The sequence below is a fragment of the Oncorhynchus tshawytscha genome, linkage group LG01, assembly GCF_018296145.1.
Source record: "Oncorhynchus tshawytscha isolate Ot180627B linkage group LG01, Otsh_v2.0, whole genome shotgun sequence".
In the NCBI taxonomy this organism is placed as follows: Eukaryota; Metazoa; Chordata; class Actinopteri; order Salmoniformes; family Salmonidae; genus Oncorhynchus; species Oncorhynchus tshawytscha.
Genome location: NC_056429.1, coordinates 11,660,613 through 11,680,572, shown reverse-complemented (window position 1 = coordinate 11,680,572; position 19,960 = coordinate 11,660,613). Strand labels below are relative to the sequence as shown.

General features: G+C 44.6%; 1 protein-coding gene across 3 annotated transcripts in view; it reads left to right on the top strand.

Moving 5' to 3' along the window:
• ptpn5 (protein tyrosine phosphatase non-receptor type 5) overlaps nucleotides 1–19,960 on the top strand; it is a 46,532-nt gene that overhangs the window by 20,805 nt on the left and 5,767 nt on the right. For 2 of the 3 annotated variants that reach the window (XM_042331634.1, XM_042331648.1), the window contains 8 exons: nucleotides 4,883–4,986; nucleotides 8,179–8,452; nucleotides 9,307–9,429; nucleotides 9,726–9,818; nucleotides 10,372–10,625; nucleotides 18,919–19,111; nucleotides 19,552–19,636; nucleotides 19,780–19,859. In XM_042331634.1, the coding sequence (XP_042187568.1) occupies nucleotides 8,186–8,452; nucleotides 9,307–9,429; nucleotides 9,726–9,818; nucleotides 10,372–10,625; nucleotides 18,919–19,111; nucleotides 19,552–19,636; nucleotides 19,780–19,859 (1,095 nt within the window). In that variant the 5' untranslated portion in view covers nucleotides 4,883–4,986; nucleotides 8,179–8,185. Of the gene's footprint in view, nucleotides 1–4,346; nucleotides 4,706–4,882; nucleotides 4,987–8,178; nucleotides 8,453–9,306; nucleotides 9,430–9,725; nucleotides 9,819–10,371; nucleotides 10,626–18,918; nucleotides 19,112–19,551; nucleotides 19,637–19,779; nucleotides 19,860–19,960 lie in introns of those variants that run through there. The other variant, XM_042294881.1, reaches the window with a different exon arrangement.

The following is a 19,960-nucleotide window of genomic DNA, read 5'->3' as shown; positions in this document are numbered from 1 at the left end:
ACATATAAAATGTGTAGATATAGAATGCATAGATATATAATGTGATAATACATCATGTGTAGATATAGAATGTGTGCATAAATAAAGTGAACATATAGAATGTGTGCATATAGAATGTGAACATATAGAATGTGTAGTTATAGAATGTGAACATATAGAATGTGTAGTTATAGAATGTGAACATATAGAATGTGTACATATAGAATGTGAACATATAGAATATGTGGGTATAGAATGTGTGCATATAGAATGTGAACATATAGAATGTGTAGTTATAGAATGTGTGCATATAGAATGTGTAGATATAGAATGAGTAGATTTAGAATGTGTGCATATAGAATGTGTTGATATAGAATGTGTGCCTATTGAAGGTGCACATATAGAATGTGTAGGTATAGAATGTAGAATGTGTGCATATAGAATGTATACATACATTCTGAGATTTCCATACCCAACTATAACATTTTCCGTCAAGATAGAACTGTCAAAGGGGGAGGAGTTGCAGTCTACTGCAGAGATAGCCTGCAAAGTAATGTCATACTTTCCAGGTCCATACCCAAACAGTTCGAACTACTAATTTAAAAAATTACTCTCTCCAGAAATAAGTCTCTCACTGTTGCCGCCTGCTACCGACCCCCCTCAGCTCCCAGCTGTGCCCTGGACACCATTTGTGAATTGATCGCCCCCCATCTAGCTTCAGAGTTTGTTCTGTTAGGTGACCTAAACTGGGATATGCTTAACACCCCGGTAGTCCTACAATCTAAGCTAGATGGAACCCACCAGGTACAACCCTAAATCTGTAAACAAGGGCACCCTCATAGACTTCATCCTGACCAACTGGCCCTCCAAATACACCTCCGCTGTCTTCAACCAGGATCTCAGCGATCACGGCCTCATTGCCTGTATCCGCTACGGAGCTGCAGTCAAACGACCACCCCTCATCACTGTCAAACGCTCAAGAGCAAGAGCACCTCTTCCCAGCTGCCCATTGCACTGAGGCTAGGTAACACGGTCACCACCGATAAATCCATGATTATCGAAAACTTCAACAAGCATTTCTCAACGGCTGGCCATGCCTTCCGCCTGGCTACTCCAACCTCGGCCAACAGCTCCGCCCCCCTCCCGCAGCTACTCGCCCAAGCCTCTCCAGGTTCTCCTTTACCCAAATCCAGAAAGCAGATGTTCTGAAAGAGCTGCAAAACTTGGACCTGTACAAATCAGCTGGGCTAGACAATCTGGACCCTCTATTTCTGAAACTATCCGCCGCCATTGTCGCAACCCCTATTACCAGCCTGTTCAACTTCTCTTTCATATCGTCTGAGATCCCCAAGGATTGGAAAGCTGCCGCAGTCATCCCCCTCTTCAAAGGGGGAGACACCCTGGACCCAAACTGTTACAGACCTATATCCACCCTGCCCTGCCTATCTAAGGTCTTCGAAAGCCAAGTGAACAAACAGGTCACTGACCATCTCGAATCCCACTGTACCTTCTCCGCTGTGCAATCTGGTTTCCGAGCCGGTCACGGGTGCACCTCAGCCACGCTCAAGGTACTAAACGATATCATAACCGCCATCGATAAAAGACAGTACTGCGCAGCCGTCTTCATCGACCTTGCCAAGGCTTTCGACTCTGTCAATCACCATATTCTTATCGGCAGACTCAGTAGCCTCGGTTTTTCTGATGACTGCCGTGCCTGGTTAACCAACTACTTTGCAGACAGAGTTCAGTGTATCAAATCGGAGGGCATGCTGTCCTGTCCTCTGCCAGTCTCTATGGGGGTGCCACAGGGTTCAATTCTCGGGCCGACTCTTTTCTCTGTATATATCAATGATGTTGCTCTTGCTGCGGGCGATTCCCTGATCCACCTCTACGCAGACGACACCATTCTATATACTTCCGGCCCGTACTTGGACACTGTGCTATCTAACCTCCAAACGAGCTTCAATGCTATACAACACTCCTTCCGTGGCCTCCAACTGCTCTTAAACGCTAGTAAAACCAAATGCATGCTCTTCAACCGTTCGCTGCCTGCACCCGCACGCCTGACTAGCATCACCACCCTGGATGGTTCCGACTTTGAATATGTGGACATCTATAAGTACCTAGGTGTCTGGCTAGACTGTAAACTCTCCTTCCAGATTCATATCAAACATCTCCAATCGAAAATCAAATCTAGAGTCGGCTTTCTATTCCACAACAAAGCCTCCTTCACTCACGCCGCCAAACTTACCCTAGTAAAACTGACTATCCTTCCGATCCTCGACTTCGGCGATGTCATCTACAAAATAGCTTCCAACACTCTACTCGGCAAACTGGATGCAGTTTATCACAGTGCCATCCGTTTTGTCACTAAAGCACCTTATACCACCCACCACTGCGACCTTTATGCTCTAGTCGGCCGGCCCTCGCTACATATTCGTAGCCAGACCCACTGGCTCCAGGTCATCTACAAGTCCATGCTAGGTAAAGCTCCGCCTTATCTCAGTTCACTGGTCACGATGGCAACACCCACGCGCTCCAGCAGGTGTATCTCACTGATCATCCCTAAAGCCAACACCTCATTTGGCCACCTTTCGTTCCAGTTCTCTGCTGCCTGTGACTGGAACGAATTGCAAAAATCGCTGAAGTTGGAGACTTTTATCTCCCTCACCAACTTCAAACATCTGCTATCTGAGCAGCTAACTGATCGCTGCAGCTGTACATAGTCTATCGGTAAATAGCCCACCCATTTTTACCTACCTCATCCCCATACTGTTTTTATTTATTTACTTCTCTGCTCTTTTGCACACCAATATCTCTACCTGTACATGACCATCTGATCATTTATCACTCCAGTGTTAATCTGCAAAATTGTAATTATTCGCCTACCTCCTCATGCCTTTTGCACACAATGTATATAGACTCTCTTTTTTTCTACTGTGTTATTGACTTGTTAATTGTTTACTCCATGTGTAACTCTGTGTTGTCTGTTCACACTGCTATGCTTTATCTTGGCCAGGTCGCAGTTGCAAATGAGAACTTGTTCTCAACTAGCCTACCTGGTTAAATAAAGGTGAAATAAAATAAAAAATAAAAAGTATACATACATACATATCTTTGTCTCAGCGGTATACTGTACACCTCGCTCTGATACGTGTGTGTGCGTTTGTTTGTGCGTGATATGCTCATCGTTACCATGGTAACTGAAATGCAAGCTTTACAGCGTCAGTGCTTTAAGCAGCCTTCACACAAAATAGTGCTGCTCGTCTCCTATTTATCAATTCATCCATAAATCCATCAATCCATAAATCCATCCACTCATCTGTCCATCCACTCAGCCATACATACAATGAGATGAAGGACCTCCGTGAACTTAAACCATCGCTTTTGATACAAAACACTCTCAATGCTGCAGCCTGTTTGAGGAGAGTGTGTGTGTGTTGCCATGGCTACTAGCCAGCCTGACTGGCGTCATCACTTCAAACCCACCTTTGCAGCGAGCGGAGAGAGAAAAATACTCAAAGCAGCACCCCTCTGTTCAACATCCGCTCACTCGCACACACACACACAGACACACACACACACACACACACACACACTATGTGTGGTCTCATATTCTGCTGAGGTCACCCATTCCAGTAAAGGAGGAGAGGAAATAAAGAGAGGGGAAAAAAGAGAGGGAGAAAGAAAGAGGAGGAGAGAGAAAGAGGAGGAGAGAAAGAGGAGGGGAGAGAAAGACATGGGAGAGAAAGAGGAGGAGAGAGAAAGAGGAGGAGAGAGAAAGACATGGGATAGAAAGAGGAGGAGAGAAAGAGGAGGAGAGAGAAAGACATGGGAGAGAAAGAGGAGGAGAGAGAAAGAGGAGGAGAGAGAAAGACATGGGAGAGAAAGAGGAGGGAGAGAAAGACATGGGAGAGAAAGAGGAGGAGAGAGAAAGACATGGGAGAAAGAAAGAGGAGGAGAGAGAAAGAGGAGGAGAGAGAAAGACATGGGAGAGAAAGAGGAGGAGAGAGAAAGACATGGGAGAGAAAGAGGAGGAGAGAGAAAGAGGAGGAGAGAGAAAGAGGAGGAGAGAGAAAGACATGGGAGAGAAAGAGGAGGAGAGAAAGAGGAGGAGAGAGAAAGACATGGGAGAGAAAGAGGAGGAGAGAAAAGAGGAGAGAGAAAGAGGAGGAGAGAAAGAGGAGGAGAGAAAGAGGGGGGGAGAGAAAGAGGAGAGAGAGAAAGACATGGGAGAGAAAGAGAAGGAGAGTGAAAGACATGGGAGACAAAGAGGGGAGAGAAAGAGGGGGGAGAGAGCGAGGGGGAGAAGGAAGGGGAGAGAGCGGGGGGGGGAACGAGGGAGGGAGAGAGACAGACAGAGGCAAAGAGACAGTGTGGTAGAGATGGAAAGAGAGACAGCGAAACTGATGCTTGTGTAGCCGGCAGATTGGACTGGGTCGGTCTGACTGTTTGACTGGGTCGGTCTGACTGTTTGACTGTGCCTGATGTCATTTAAATGTTTTTGTCTGATTGACTGATTGAATGACTGCCTGACTGACTGGGTCCGTGTCTGGTTGGTGTGGATTTCCAGAGAGAGAGAAATAAAGAGAGAGAGGGAGAGAGTGAGAGAGAGAGGAGGGGGGAGGTTAGCTGAGAGGGAGATTGATTGATAGTTTACTTGTTTACCTTCCAACTCCATCCTCCTCCCATCACATCCCAGTTGGGGACTGGTGAGAATACTCTGGTATATCACTGGACTACACTGGATTACTGATCTCTTCAGAAGGACCACTTTATTTCACTGCTTGTGATTTATTTGAATGGTTATTGGATTGGATTCATTCACAGCTTATCTGAGTTTAAAAACTCATTTTCTTCAGGACTGATTTTATAATTCTGTTATTCTTCTTCTCTTTTCCAGGACTGATTCTATCACATAACATGGCCGACAACTGGTGGTTGCCACGGGATACAGGATTTGACCTGATCATGTGATCTGACTTCATTCCAGTAGACCTTTCATAGGTAAGTCACCTGACCTTCTCAGACTTCCTCATTGGCTAGATGAGCAGTGTGATTATTCAATTAAACAGCTGAAAGGAAAGATTCCACTAATTACCACAGCCACAAAGACAGACTTGTCAATTATCTTTAAAATGTATGAAAACAGCAGGGTAGCCTAGTGGTTAGAGAGTTGGACTAGTAACCGGAAGGTTGCAAGTTCAAACCCCCGAGCTGACAAGGTACAAATCTGTCGTTCTGCCCCTGAACAGGCAGTTAACCCACTGTTCCTAGGCTGTCATTGAAAATAAGAATGTGCTTATTTTAATGTTAGGTATGTGGTTAAGGTTAAGGTTCTATTTATAATCTGATTTTAAGAAGATAAATTGTAGAAATAGGTGGTGCTTATACCTTTGTGGCTGTGGTAACTAGTGACGACCGAAAAGTCAAGGATGTCCAGCTGTAAAGAGAATGTATTATTATTATTTTTTTATTATTTCACCTTTATTTAACCAGGTAGGCTAGTAGAGAACAAGTTCTCATTTACAACTGCGACCTGGCCAAGATAAAGCAAAGCAGTGTGACACAAACAACAACACAGAGTTAAACATGGAATAAACAAACATACAGTCTGTAACACCATAGAAAAAATCTATATACAGTGTGAATGAGGTATAATAACAGAATGGGTGAATTATTGTCTACAAGCATCAGAAGTGATATAGGATAGAACTGCAAGTCAATTGTGACATTAACAAGCCTGGTTAACTGTAATGTACTAGTTGCCTGTACATTTTGTGAGAAAATGTTAGATTCGATGAGGAATCTTGTTTTGAATACGAGAACAGGCTGTGCCACACCCTGAGAGAGTTATATGTAATGTGTAATTCTATTGTAACATAGACCTCTAGTTAGAGGACTGTGCATGGCTCAGACTGGCATGGTTACGGTGTCTGACAGACACACACACACACAGAGAAGCACACACACAGACACACGCACACACACGCAAACACACACACACACAGACACGCAAACACACAGACACACACACACAGACAGACAAACAGACACACACACACACACACACACACACACACACACACACACACACACACACACACACACACACACACACACACACACACACACACACACACACACACACACACACACACACACACACACACACACACACAGACAAACGCGTCAGCAATCAGACAAATGGAAGCAGCACCCTTACTAATGTGTCAGGAGTGGGACAGAAGAGGACTCTGAATAATGTGTGTGTTGTCAGTGGATGATTATGCCAGGGACGGATGAGAGGGATGAGAAGCACTATGTTGCCATGGAGACAGTCAGAGCTGTAAACACACTCCCTGACTCATCCCTCTCTCTACAACAGAGCCCAGACACACACATCATGCACACACATGCACACACACACACATCATATGCACACACACACATGCACACACACACCACACACACACACACCACAAACCACACACACACACACACACAACACACCACACACAAACACACATCACACACAACACAACACACACCACACGCACACAACACACACAAACCACACACACACCACACACACACACACACATCACACTCAACACAACATACACCACAAACCACACACACACCACACACTACACACACACCACACTCATGTACACACACACACACACACACACACACACACACACACACACATGCACACACACCGCACACCACACACATGCACAGACACACACACACACCAAAAACACACACCACAAACACACACACACAGACACACACACAAGCACACATACAGACACACACAAACACACACTCAAAGATACACACACTTACATGCACACAGACAAACAGACACACACACACACACACTTACACAGACAAATAGACACACACACAAGCACACAAATTCACACATACACACAGACATGCACACAGACATGCACACACACAGAAACACACACACAGACAAACAGAAACACACAAACAGACGTACACACACACAATCACACATACAGACACACACGCACACAAACAAACACACAAAGACACACACACACACACACGCACACAGACAAACAGACACATACACACAGACATGCACACACACACATAGACACACGCACAGACACTAACACACACAGAGACAGACACACACACACAAACACGCACACACGCACACACACACAGAGACAGACAAAGACACACACACACAAAGACAAACGCGTCAGCAATCAGGCAAATGGAAGCAGCACCCTTACTAATGTGTCAGGAGTGGGACAGAAGAGGGACTCTGAATAATGTGTGTGTTGTCAGTGGATGATTATGCCAGGGACGGATGAAAGGGATGAGAAGCACTATGTTGCCATGGAGACAGTCGGAGCTGTAAACACACCCCCTAACTCATCCCTCCCTCGACACACATCACGTACACACACACAAACACAGACACACACCACAAACACAGACACAGACACAGACACACACACACACACACACATCACACCACACACAATATAGATGATTTTAATGTGACAAGAGGATCAGGAGAGGAGAGCCACTCCAAGCAGTGCAGCTACTCACCTGAATAGGCCAGCAGGATAGACACAACACACACACCACACTATTGAGCTGCAACAGGCTCAATGTCTGTTTGGAGGTTTGGCTGAGGGTGCTCATTTGCATTTGTGCAGATCATGGCACCCATCAAATCAAATCAAATCAAATCAAATGTTATTTGTCACATACACATGGTTAGCAGATGTTAATGCGAGTGTAGCGAAATGCTTGTGCTTCTAGTTCCGACAATGCAGTAATAACCAACAAATAATCTAGCTAACAATTCCAAAACTACTACCTTATAGACACAAGTGTAAGGGGATAAAGAATATGTACATAAAGATATATGAATGAGTGATGGTACAGAGCGGCATAGGCAAGATACAGTAGATGGTATCGAGTACAGTATATACATATGAGATGAGTATGTAAACAAAGTGGCATAGTTAAAGTGGCTAGTGATACATGTATTACATAAAGATGCAGTAGATGATATAGAGTACAGTATATACATATACATATGAGATGAATATTGTAGGGTATGTAAACATTATATTAGGTAGCATTATTTAAAGTGGCTAGTGATATATTTTACATCATCATATGACTGTATTGCCTCAGGGGGATCATGAACAGACGTCTGAGCAGCTCGACCCGTTCCCAGACGGAGGACTCCATCTTCCTAAAGCCAGATGAAGACCCCATGTGGCTGGACGACCTCCCAACGACAAACAACTTCTCTCAACCACGGGATGGCCCCCCAAGCCCTGATGCAAACCCAGGACGGGGGAACAGCCCCCCAAAGGACCCAGAGAAACTTTGGAGGGACACGTTTTACATAGTTATCATGGGGATGCACTGGTGTGCCGTGCTCTGCACCATTTCCCAAATCACGGTGGGTCAGCACTAAGGCCAAGGATGTTGTAGAAACTAAGAGTTTTCATGAATGCAAGTAGATGTGACCACAGGTGGAAAAGAACTAGCTGTGAAACTAACTGTTCTTGTCAGATGCAAAAAACAAAAAGTCTTCATTGCCTATATTTACTGGTTTTATCTGCATTTATTTCTACTGAAGCTTTCCTTCTGATAGAAAATGTCCTGGCTTTCTCCTCCTCTCCTCTCCTCCCCTCCCCTCCTCTTCTCTTCTCCTCTCCTCTCCCCCCTCCTCTCCTCTCCTCTTCTCCTCCCTCTCCTCTCCTCTTCTCCTCCTCTCCTCTCCTCTCCTCTTCTCCTCCCCTCCTCTCCTCTCCTCTCCTCTCCTCTCCTCTCTCTCTCCTCTCCTCCTCTCTCTCCTCTCCTCTCCTCTCCTCTCCTCTCCTCTCCTCTCCTCTCTTCTCTTCTCTTCTCTTCTCTTCTCCTCCTCTCCTCTTCTCCTCCCCTCCTCTCCTCTTCTCATCTCCTCCTCTTCTCTCTCCTCTCCTCTCCTCTCCTCTCCTCTTCTCTTCTCTTCTCTTCTCTTCTCTTCTCTTCTCTTCTCTTCTCTTCTCTTCTCTTCTCTTCTCTTCTCTTCTCTTCTCTTCTCTTCTCTTCTCTTCTCTCTCCTCTCCTCTCCTCTCCCCCCTCCCCTCCCCTCCCCTCCCCTCCCCTCCCCCTCTTCTCCCCTCCTCCTCTCTCCTCTCCTCTTCTCCTCTCCTCTTCTCCTCCCCTCCTCTCCTCCTCTCCTCCCCTCCTCTCCTCTTCTCCTCTCCTCTTCTCCTCCCCTCCTCTCCTCTCCTCCTCCCCTCCTCTCCTCTCATTCTCTCCTCTCAGGGTTATTGGGTCTTCTTTATGGTGGATGGTAATGAGTTGTTCCCAGCCTTCTACAAAGCCTTGCAGCTCTTAGACTTCTACCTGGGCGTCCTTCTATCATTCAACCCTGTGTTTGGAGTGGACGTGAGTACCTGAACATGCTGGTACACAGAAATTGTAACACAACACAGGACTTTAAGGTGGTGGCAGAGCAACGTTTGATAAAGACTCAAGCTGTACTTTACATTGCTGCGATTTATTGCGACCTCTGTTGCTTGGCGTATTGCTCTGTGATGTTTGTCTGGCTTGTGACACGCTGCTTATTGTGTTGATATCATTTTCGTTTGGCTGATGACATGTGCCCGCTTGTCTGATACTGATGTGTTGATACTGCTGTGTTCCACTTTCTCTCTCTCTCTCTCTGTGTGTGTGTTAAACAGTCTGTGTGCGTGTTGGTGGAGATGGAGAAGACCAAGAACTACTGGCTTCTCCACGCCACCGAAGGCATCGGCATGGCTGTCATTATCTTCATGGTAGGCATCTCTCACACCCTGATGAACGCTGCACAGTTCTCACATGATCTGACCTCCCAATGACAAGAATTTGACTAATTCTTTCCAAAATCTTTTTAACCTAACAGATGTCTTGAAACCACAAATACGTATTTCCAATGGCTTTTCAAGTGTTATAATATCCACATGGCAGTTGTAAATACTGTATGGCTAGCATCAAGAAAGAAAACAATTACACACAATCTAGATGGGAAGACTCAGTCTCAGTAATACGATGTCAGAAGTAAGGGGATCTCTTGTATCTCTCAGTCCTGGCATGTGGGTGTGGGACAGAGAGGAGGCAGGTGCTGCAGGTGGTTCTGCCTTTCACTTATCCTCCACAGGCAGGTAATCCATCTCGTGAACGGGGACTTGTAGAGAATTATTTCAAAGTCCAGGCACAGTTGCTCTCTTCTCTCTTCAAATGTTTGCAGTACATTTTCAACATATTTAGCACAAAAGACAAGGTCTACTGTGACCTCGAGACGGCTCTTACCATTTCCATGAAATGTGCATTTTGATATTGTGTCTCCAGATCTACCGCATTGTGTGTAAGTTGGGGTACGGTGAAGCGTGGTGGCCCACGACGGTGGTGACTAACCACGGGGACAGACGTCAGTCAGTGAGTCGCCAGCCTTCCTTCACCCTGTCAGAGTGGACAGATGCCCAGGAGGACCTGATGGACCTAGAAGCTGAACCCCAGACACCTGTCTTTGACCTGGGTCTGGACACCAGGACGGAGGGGGACATCACCACCCTCTCTGTTACCCCTGTGGGCCTGCAAGAGAGGTCAGTGGGAGGATGGAGGTGGAGAGGTGGTCTCCGGAGGGGGGGGGGTATGTGTGTGTGTGCACAATTGCAATACATGACTGTCATGACTCATAACTTTTGAGGAAACCTGTTGCACTTCATACATCTGAGTACGACCTGTACGCTCTCGTTGGCTGGCCCTCTCTTCATACTCGTCGCCAAACCCACTGGCTCCATTTCATCTACAAGACCCTGCTAGGTAAAGTCCCCCTTATCTCAGCTCACTGGTCACCATAGCATCACCCACCTCCAGCAGGTATATCTCTCTGGTCACCCCCAAAACCAATTATTTCTTTGGCCGCCTCACCTTCCAGTTCTTTGCTGCCTGGAACGAACTACAAAAATCTCTGAAACTGGAAACACTTATCTCCCTCACTAGCTTTAAGCACCAGCTGTCAGAGCAGCTCACAGACTATTGCACCTGTACATAGCCCACCTATAATTTAGCCCAAACAACTACCTCTTTCCCTACTGTAATTATTTTATTTTATTTATTTTGCTCCTTTGCACCCCATTATTTTTATTTCTACTTTGCACATTCTTCCACTGCAAATCTACCATTCCAGTGTTTTACTTGCTATATTGTATTTACTTTGCCACCATGGCCTTTTTTTGCCTTTACCTCCCTTATCTCACCTAATTTGCTCACACCGTATATAGACTTGTTTATACTGTATTATTGACTGTATGTTTGTTTGTCTCCATGTGTAAGTCTGTGTTGTTGTATGTGTCGAACTCCTTTGCTTTATCTTGGCCAGGTCGCAGTTGTAAATGAGAACTTGTTCTCAACTTGCCTACCTGGTTAAATAAAGGTGGGAAAAAAACAGTTACTTAAAGTGATTCTGTGGTCATTACTCAAATCGATTGTCACTGTGACCCTGCAGGGGGTCCAGAGTTGAGTTGTGTCAGCTTGAACATTTTGAGTAACTCACCCACTAAGCCAGCCCTCCAATATCATTTCCCAGTGTGCCTTATCTTTTCAAGTGAATTGTACATATGTAGGATTTTAATATGATCAATCAAATGTATTTATAAAGCCCTTTTTACATCAGCCAATGTCACAAAGTGCTATATACAGGGACAACGCAGCCTAAAACCCCAAACAGCAAGCAATGCAGATGTAGGATGTAAGGACGGTGGCTAGGAAAAACTCAGGAACATAGGAAAAGGGAACCTAGGAAGAAACCTAGAGAGGAACCAGGCTCTGAGGGATGGCTTGTCACGCCCTGACCTTAGTATTCTTTGTTTTCATTATTATTATTATTTTGGTGTGACGAGGGTGATATATGTGTTTTTGTATGTTTATGGGGTTGTCCCTAGTCTAGGTGTTTTTATGTCTATGGTTGCCTAGGTTGGTTCTCAATCAGAGGCAGCTGTTTATCGTTGTCTCTGATTGGGGACCATATTTAGGTAGCCATATTCCTTGGGTATTTTGTGGGTTATTGTCTATGTGTAGTTGCCTGTGTCAGCACTCGGTTTATATAGCGTCACGTTTGTTTGTTGTTTCTTCTTTTATTAAAGAGTACATATTCGTATCATGCTGCGCTTTGGTCTCCTCCGTACGATGAATGTGACATGGCTAGTCCTCTTCTGTCTGTGCCGGGTTGAGATTATAACAGTACATGGCCAAGATGTTCAAACGTTCATAGATGACCAGCAGGGTCAAATAATAATAATAGTCAAAGTGGTTGTAGAGGGTGCAACAGGTCAGCACCTCAGGAGTAAATGTCAGTTGGCTTTTCATAGCCGAGCATTCATAGTTAGAGACAGCAGGTGCGGTAGAGAGAGAGAGTCGAAAACAGCAGGTCCGGGACAAGGTAGCACGTCCGGTGAATAGGTCAGGCTTCCATAGCCGCAGGCAGAACAGTTGAAATTGGAGCAGCAGCACAACCAACTGGACTGGGGACAGCGAGGAGTCATCAGGCCAGGTAGTCCTGAGGCATGGTCCCAGGACTCAGGTTCTCCTGGAGGGGAGGGAGAGGTAGAGAGAGAGAGAATTAGACTTAAATTCACACAGGACACCGGATAAGACAGGAGAAATACTCCAGATAAAACAGACTGACCCTAGCCCCCCAACACAAACTATTACAGCATAAATACTGGAAGCTGACACAGGAGGGTTCGGGAGACACTGTGGTCACGTCCGACGATACCCCCGGACGGGGCAAACCAAGCAGGATATAACCCCACCCACTTTGCCAAAGCACAGCCCCCACACTATTAGTGGGGATATCTTCAACCACCAACGTACTGTACTACCCTGAGACAAGGCTGAGAAAAGCCCAAGAAGATCTCCCCCACTGCACAAACTCGAGGGGAGCGCCAAACCCAGAACACTCTTTTGTTGCTGAGGATTTTCCTGAACAGCAAGACATGCAAACATGTAGTGTTTAAAAAGGCTTTTTTAAACACTATACCGCCAACTTTTTTCCACCTTTTCTTTATATCTCAAAGATATTGCTGGTATCAAAGCCAAAATGTGTTTTTCTGCCTAATGACCTAGTAATAATTTCTGTAAAGTTCTGCCTACGGTTTAGTATGAAATGTAGCAGTAATGCTGAGGCGGCATTGACACACCATATATATGGCTCTGTCTTAAACTGTTGATGGTTGCTGCAGTGTTAGAAAAAAGGGTTCCAAAAGGGTTATGTGTGGAGGGATAGGGTTCTACCAAGAACTGATATGATCAGAATAACCCTTTTTGGAAGACAAGGATTCCTTGTAAGACAAAGGTTTCTACCAAGAACCTTTCACATTCTAATAACTTTTTTTGGAAGAAAGTGTATTTTGATGGTTCTTTGGTAGACAAAAAGTGTTCTTTGGTAGGCAAGAAGTGTTCTTTGGTAGGCAATAAGTGTTCTTTGGTAGGCAATAAGTGTTCTTTGGTAGGCAAGAAGTGTTTTTTGGTAGGCAAGAAGTGTTCTTTGGTAGGCAAGAAGTGTTCTTTGGTAGGCAAGAATGGTTCTATATAGAACCATATATAATATTTTCTAGCATTATCTATTGCAGGGAGATTTTCAAAATGGTTTATTTTACTGTAGAATGTGTGTTTTTGCATGTACATTGGTTGGTTGATTCATTTTATGCTAAACAACATAGTTTCAGCACCTGTTACTGAGATGGTTGTTCCAGTTTAGATTTTTTAACTTTATTTAACTAGGCAAGTCAGTTAAAAATAAATACTTATTTACAATGACAGCCTACCCTGGACAACTGTGCACCACCCTATGGAACTCCCAGTCACAGCCAGAGGTGACACAGCCTGGGTTTGAACCAGGGACTATGGTGACACCTCTTGCACTGAGATGCAGTGCCTTAGACCACAGTGCCACTGGGGTAGTCTCAGTACTCAATCTTCCCTAACTTGGCAGTCATTCTGAATGCAGGTTGCGGGTGATTAACTTCTTGGCGCTACCCATCCCTGTCACAGGATCGTTTTCGTCAGCAACCGCTGAATAGCATAGCGCAACAGTCAAATAATATTACAAAAAAATATTCATGTTTTGCAATATTGCTAAACACATCTTAGCCTGTCGTCTCAGATTTTGAAATGATGCTTTACAGCGAAAGCAATCCAAGCGTTTGTGTAAGTTTATCGATAGCCTAGCATAGCATTATGTACACTTAGCATCAGGAAGCTTGGTCACGAAAATCAGAAAAGCAATCAAATGAACCGTTTACCTTTGATGATCTTCGGGTGTTTTCACTCACAAGACTCCCAGTTACACAACAAATGTTTCTTTTGTTCCATAAAGATGATTTTTATACCCAAAATACCTCTGTTTGTTTGTCGCATTCTGTTCAGAAATCCACAGGAAAGATCGGTCACGACAACGCAGACACAGGAAAAATATGATTAGTATTTTATTCTGTTATATTCCATTATATTCTTACTATAAGATATGTGTTTCGACTGTGATTGGGGTCGGTATGTCTTGTCTGTTTAATGAACAAAATAATTAACTATTGATATCATTAATTTGCACTGTAAACCCCAAGGCATTGTTTTAATCGTTGGACTAGTAACCGGAAGGTTGCAAGTTCAAATCCCCGAGCTGACAAGGTACAAATCTGTCGTTCTGCCCCTGAACAGGCAGTTAACCCACTGTTCCTAGGCTGTCATTGAAAATAAGAATTTGTTCTTAACTGACTTGCCTAGTTAAATAAAGGTCAAATAAAAAATACTCAAATACTTCTTGTAAGGGGTACTCAAAGGCAATGAAAAGTCGTTATTACTTCAAATGTTTATGTGGTACTAACTCAAAACTAAATGAGAAGTCATTCAATTTAAGTAGACCTTACTCAAAAAAATAGCATTTGTATTATTCATATGAAAGTAGTACAGCTCACTTCAGCTATTTAAGTTTCTTAATCAGTTCACTCAAAATGTTTGAGTAGCCAGAACTCGTTCGGTTTTACAGTGTGGATGTTACATAATTAAACTCAAAATATGCTATCCTATACTTTTAAAAATACATGTTCTTAGTGTGATAATATTTCTTAGGGCCTGCCTGAACGAATTAATAATGGGTTTATTTTTAATGGTGTATATTCAATGGATTTATTAAAATAGACACTCACCTACATCTGCACACCACTACTACCACTCGTCACCGGCATGCAGGCATGTATACGGGAGGTTTAAAAGGCATATGCAGGCAAGCATAGGGTAGAAATGGGCCTGTTTGTAAAGGCGACATAAAAGCATTGCCCACACTTTGTTAGAGGCAAAATACCGTAAATCATATGTCATATGTGAATGCAGTATTAGTGAACTCCTGTGGCCTTCACCAAGTGAGTTGCTCGGCGAATCTTACCATTAAACTTAATGACATTACATATCTCATATATGAAAGAAACATACAGGAACTCAAATCCTTCTGTTCACCTGATTTAGAATTCCTCACAATCAAATGTAAACCGCATTATCTACCAAGAGAATTCTCTTCGATTATAATCACAGCCGTATATATCCCCCCCCAAGCAGACACATCGATGGCTCTGAACGAACTTTATTTAACTCTTTGCAAACTGGAAACCATTTATCCGGAGGCTGCATTCATTGTAGCTGGGGATTTTAACAAGACTAATCTGAAAACAAGACTCCCTAAATATTATCAGCATATCGATTGCGCAACCAGGGGTGGAAAGACCTTGGATCATTGTTACTCTAACTCTGGTCCGACCAAGCTGACTCCACATTCCAAGACTGCTTCCATCACGTGGACTGGGATATGTTTCGTATTGCGTCAGATAACAATATTGACGAATACGCTGATTCGGTGTGCGAGTTCATTAGAACGTGCGTTGAAGATGTCATTCCCATAGCAACGATTAAAACATTCCCTAACCAGAAACCGTGGATTGATGGCAGCATTTGAGTGAAACTGAAAGCGCGAACCACTGCTTTTAATCAGGGCAAGGTGTCTGGTAACATGACCGAATACAAACAGTGCAGCTATTCCCTCTGCAAGGCTATCAAACAAGCTAAGCGTCAGTACAGAGACAAAGTAGAATCTCAATTCAACGGCTCAGACACAAGAGGCATGTGGCAGGGTCTACAGTCAATCACGGACTACAGGAAGAAATCCAGCCCAGTCACGGACCAGGATGTCTTGCTCCCAGGCAGACTAAATAACTTTTTGCCCGCTTTGAGGACAATACAGTGCCACTGACACGGCCTGCAACGAAAACATGCGGTCTCTCCTTCACTGCAGCCGAGGTGAGTAAGACATTTAAACGTGTTAACCCTCGCAAGGCTGCAGGCCCAGACGGCATCCCCAGCCGCGCCCTCAGAGCATGCGCAGACCAGCTGGCCGGTGTGTTTACGGACATATTCAATCAATCCCTATACCAGTCTGCTGTTCCCACATGCTTCAAGAGGGCCACCATTGTTCTTGTTCCCAAGAAAGCTAAGGTAACTGAGCTAAACGACTACCGCCCCGTAGCACTCACTTCCGTCATCATGAAGTGCTTTGAGAGACTAGTCAAGGACCATATCACCTCCACCCTACCTGACACCCTAGACCCACTCCAATTTGCTTACCGCCCAAATAGGTCCACAGACGATGCAATCTCAACCACACTACACACTGCCCTAACCCATCTGGACAAGAGGAATACCTATGTGAGAATGCTGTTCATCGACTACAGCTCGGCATTCAACACCATAGTACCCTCCAAGCTCGTCATCAAGCTCAAGACCCTGGGTCTCGACCCCGCCCTGTGCAACTGGGTACTGGACTTCCTGACGGGCCGCCCCCAGGTGGTGAGGGTAGGCAACAACATCTCCTCCCCGCTGATCCTCAACACTGGGGCCCCACAAGGGTGCGTTCTGAGCCCTCTCCTGTACTCCCTGTTCACCCACGACTGCGTGGCCACGCACGCCTCCAACTCAATCATCAAGTTTGCGGACGACACAACAGTGGTAGGCTTGATTACCAACAACGACGAGACGGCCTACAGGGAGGAGGTGAGGGCCCTCGGAGTGTGGTGTCAGGAAAATAACCTCACACTCAATGTCAACAAAACTAAGGAGATGATTGTGGACTTCAGGAAACAGCAGAGGGAACACCCCCCTATCCACATCGATGGAACAGTAGTGGAGAGGGTAGCACGTTTTAAGTTCCTCGGCATACACATCACAGACAAACTGAATTGGTCCACTCACACAGACAGCATCGTGAAGAAGGCGCAGCAGCGCCTCTTCAACCCCAGGAGGCTGAAGAAATTCGGCTGGTCACCAAAAGCACTTACAAACTTCTACAGATGCACAATCGAGAGCATCCTGGCGGGCTGTATCACCGCCTGGTACGGTATCTGCTCCACCCTCAACCGTAAGGCTCTCCAGAGGGTAGTGAGGTCTGTACAACGCATCACCGGGGGCAAACTACCTGCCCTCCAGGACACCTACACCACCCGATGTTACAGGAAGGCCATAAAGATCATCAAGGACATCAACCACCCGAGCCACTGCCTGTTCACCCCGCTATCATCCAGAAGGCGAGGTCAGTACAGGTGCATCAAAGCTGGGACCGAGAGACTGAAAAACAGCTTCTATCTCAAGGCCATCAGACTGTTAAACAGCCACCACTAACATTGAGTGGCTGCTGCCAACACACTGACACTGACACTGACTCAACTCCAGCCACTTTAATAATGGGAATTGATGGGAAATGATGTAAATATATCACTAGCCACTTTAAACAATGCTACCTTATATAATGTTACTTACCCTACATTATTCATCTCATATGCATACGTATATACTGTACTCTATATCATCGACTGCATCCTTATGTAATACATGTATCACTAGCCACTTTAACTATGCCACTTTGTTTACATACTCATCTCATATGTATATACTGTACTCGATATCAGCTACTGTATCTTGCCTATGCTGCTCTGTACCATCACTCATTCATATATCCTTATGTACATATTCTTTATCCCCTTACACTGTGTATAAGACAGTAGTTTTGGAATTGTTAGTTAGATTACTTGTTGGTTATTACTGCATTGTCGGAACTAGAAGCACAAGCATTTCGCTACACTCGCATTAACATCTGCTAACCATGTGTATGTGACAAATAAAATTTGATTTGATTTGAATTTGAGGCCTAATAAAATTCCAGTAATTTTCCCAAATTTCCTAAAAATCCTGGTTGAAGGATTTCCAGGAACCTTCCAACCAGGAGTTGTGGAAAGCCAGATACATTTACAATAATTTCCCAACCATACCTGCAAGTCACATTATGTTGACCAGCAAAATGACATGTAACTCTTATTGGCTTCCAGCAAATTAGCCAACAGAATTATATTAACCTGAAACTGCATTCATTATAACAGACAGAGTTGGAAATGGAGAAAACAGACTAGCTAACCTTTTAAAACTGGAACAACTATTTCTGCAATGGGTGCAAAAAATCTAACTAAATGATTGGATTCATTTAGAAAAATATGTTATTTATCTTTGTGTAGCATAAAAATGATCAATGAATCACTCAATGTACATGCAAAAACACAGATGTAAAAACATATTATAAAAACATCTACCCTGCAGTAGAGCATGCTGGGAAAAAAGTTAATTCGTTATCCTAACTTTTTCTTTAAATGTGTTGATCTGACTTCTCATTTAGTTTTGAGTCAGTACAACATAAACATTTGAAGAAATAATGTGTTGAATTTACTTGAAGTATTTGAGTTAAAAATGCCTTGGGGATTACAGTATATGTGTCTGTGCCATCCTATGGGTGTGTGTGTGTGTTAGGAGGGGCTCCAACGTGTCCCTGACCCTGGACATGTGTTCTCCTGGCTGTACGGAGCCCTATGGCTACGGTGCCCAGCTCTCCCCCAGAGACCAGACTGCCAAGGAGTACCTGAGAGAGGGAACAAACGCACTCAGCCCTGCCCAGCTCCACACACGCGCTATGGACGACCAAGCCCTACAGGCAGAGTTCTATGTGAGTAACACACAAACCCACCAAGGAGCTCTCAACACCCAGAGGCTACTGTAAACAGTGTATGAGATGTTGACACAGTGAAATGCATTAGCATTCTCAGCTCTGTAGAGGATGCATTACACCTTTAGGCTGAGATATACACTCACAATCACACACACACACACACACACACTCTCTCTAAGACAGAGGTAGGTCTACACAATCACACATTCTCTAAGGTAGATGTACAGTACACACTCACTATTAGTGTCAACCAAAGTTTCCCAAACTCATTCCTGGGGCCCCCTCTGCGAGCCCCGACTTTGGGCAACCCTGGTCTAAACTGTGTGTCCAATAGACACAAACCAAGATGAGCACACACAATCATGCACCAGGGACACCATTTCCTGGACACAACCACACATCACTAAGCTACTGTACATCCATTGTTCTGTTGCCAGGAAACTCCCATGAACTTTGTGGACCCAAAGGAGTACAACTACCCAGGGCTGGTGAGGAAGAACCGCTACAAGACCATCCTGCCCAGTGAGTGGACACACTCCCAACAGCAGTCATTTTGAAATGCTCTCTGAACCTCACAAATAAAATCAAAGACACACACACACACACACACACATACACACACAGGCAGTTGTCTGGGTCTTGTGATATGGTCCTGTGTTTTCCAGACACACACAGTAGAGTGATCCTCCAGACAGCAGATGAAGATGAATTCCTAAGGACCTACATCAATGCTAACTACCTACAGGTAGGTCTCTGTCTAACAACATACAGGTAGGTCTCTGTCTAACAACATACAGGTAGGTCTTTGTCTAACAACATACAGTTAGGTCTCTGTCTAACAACATA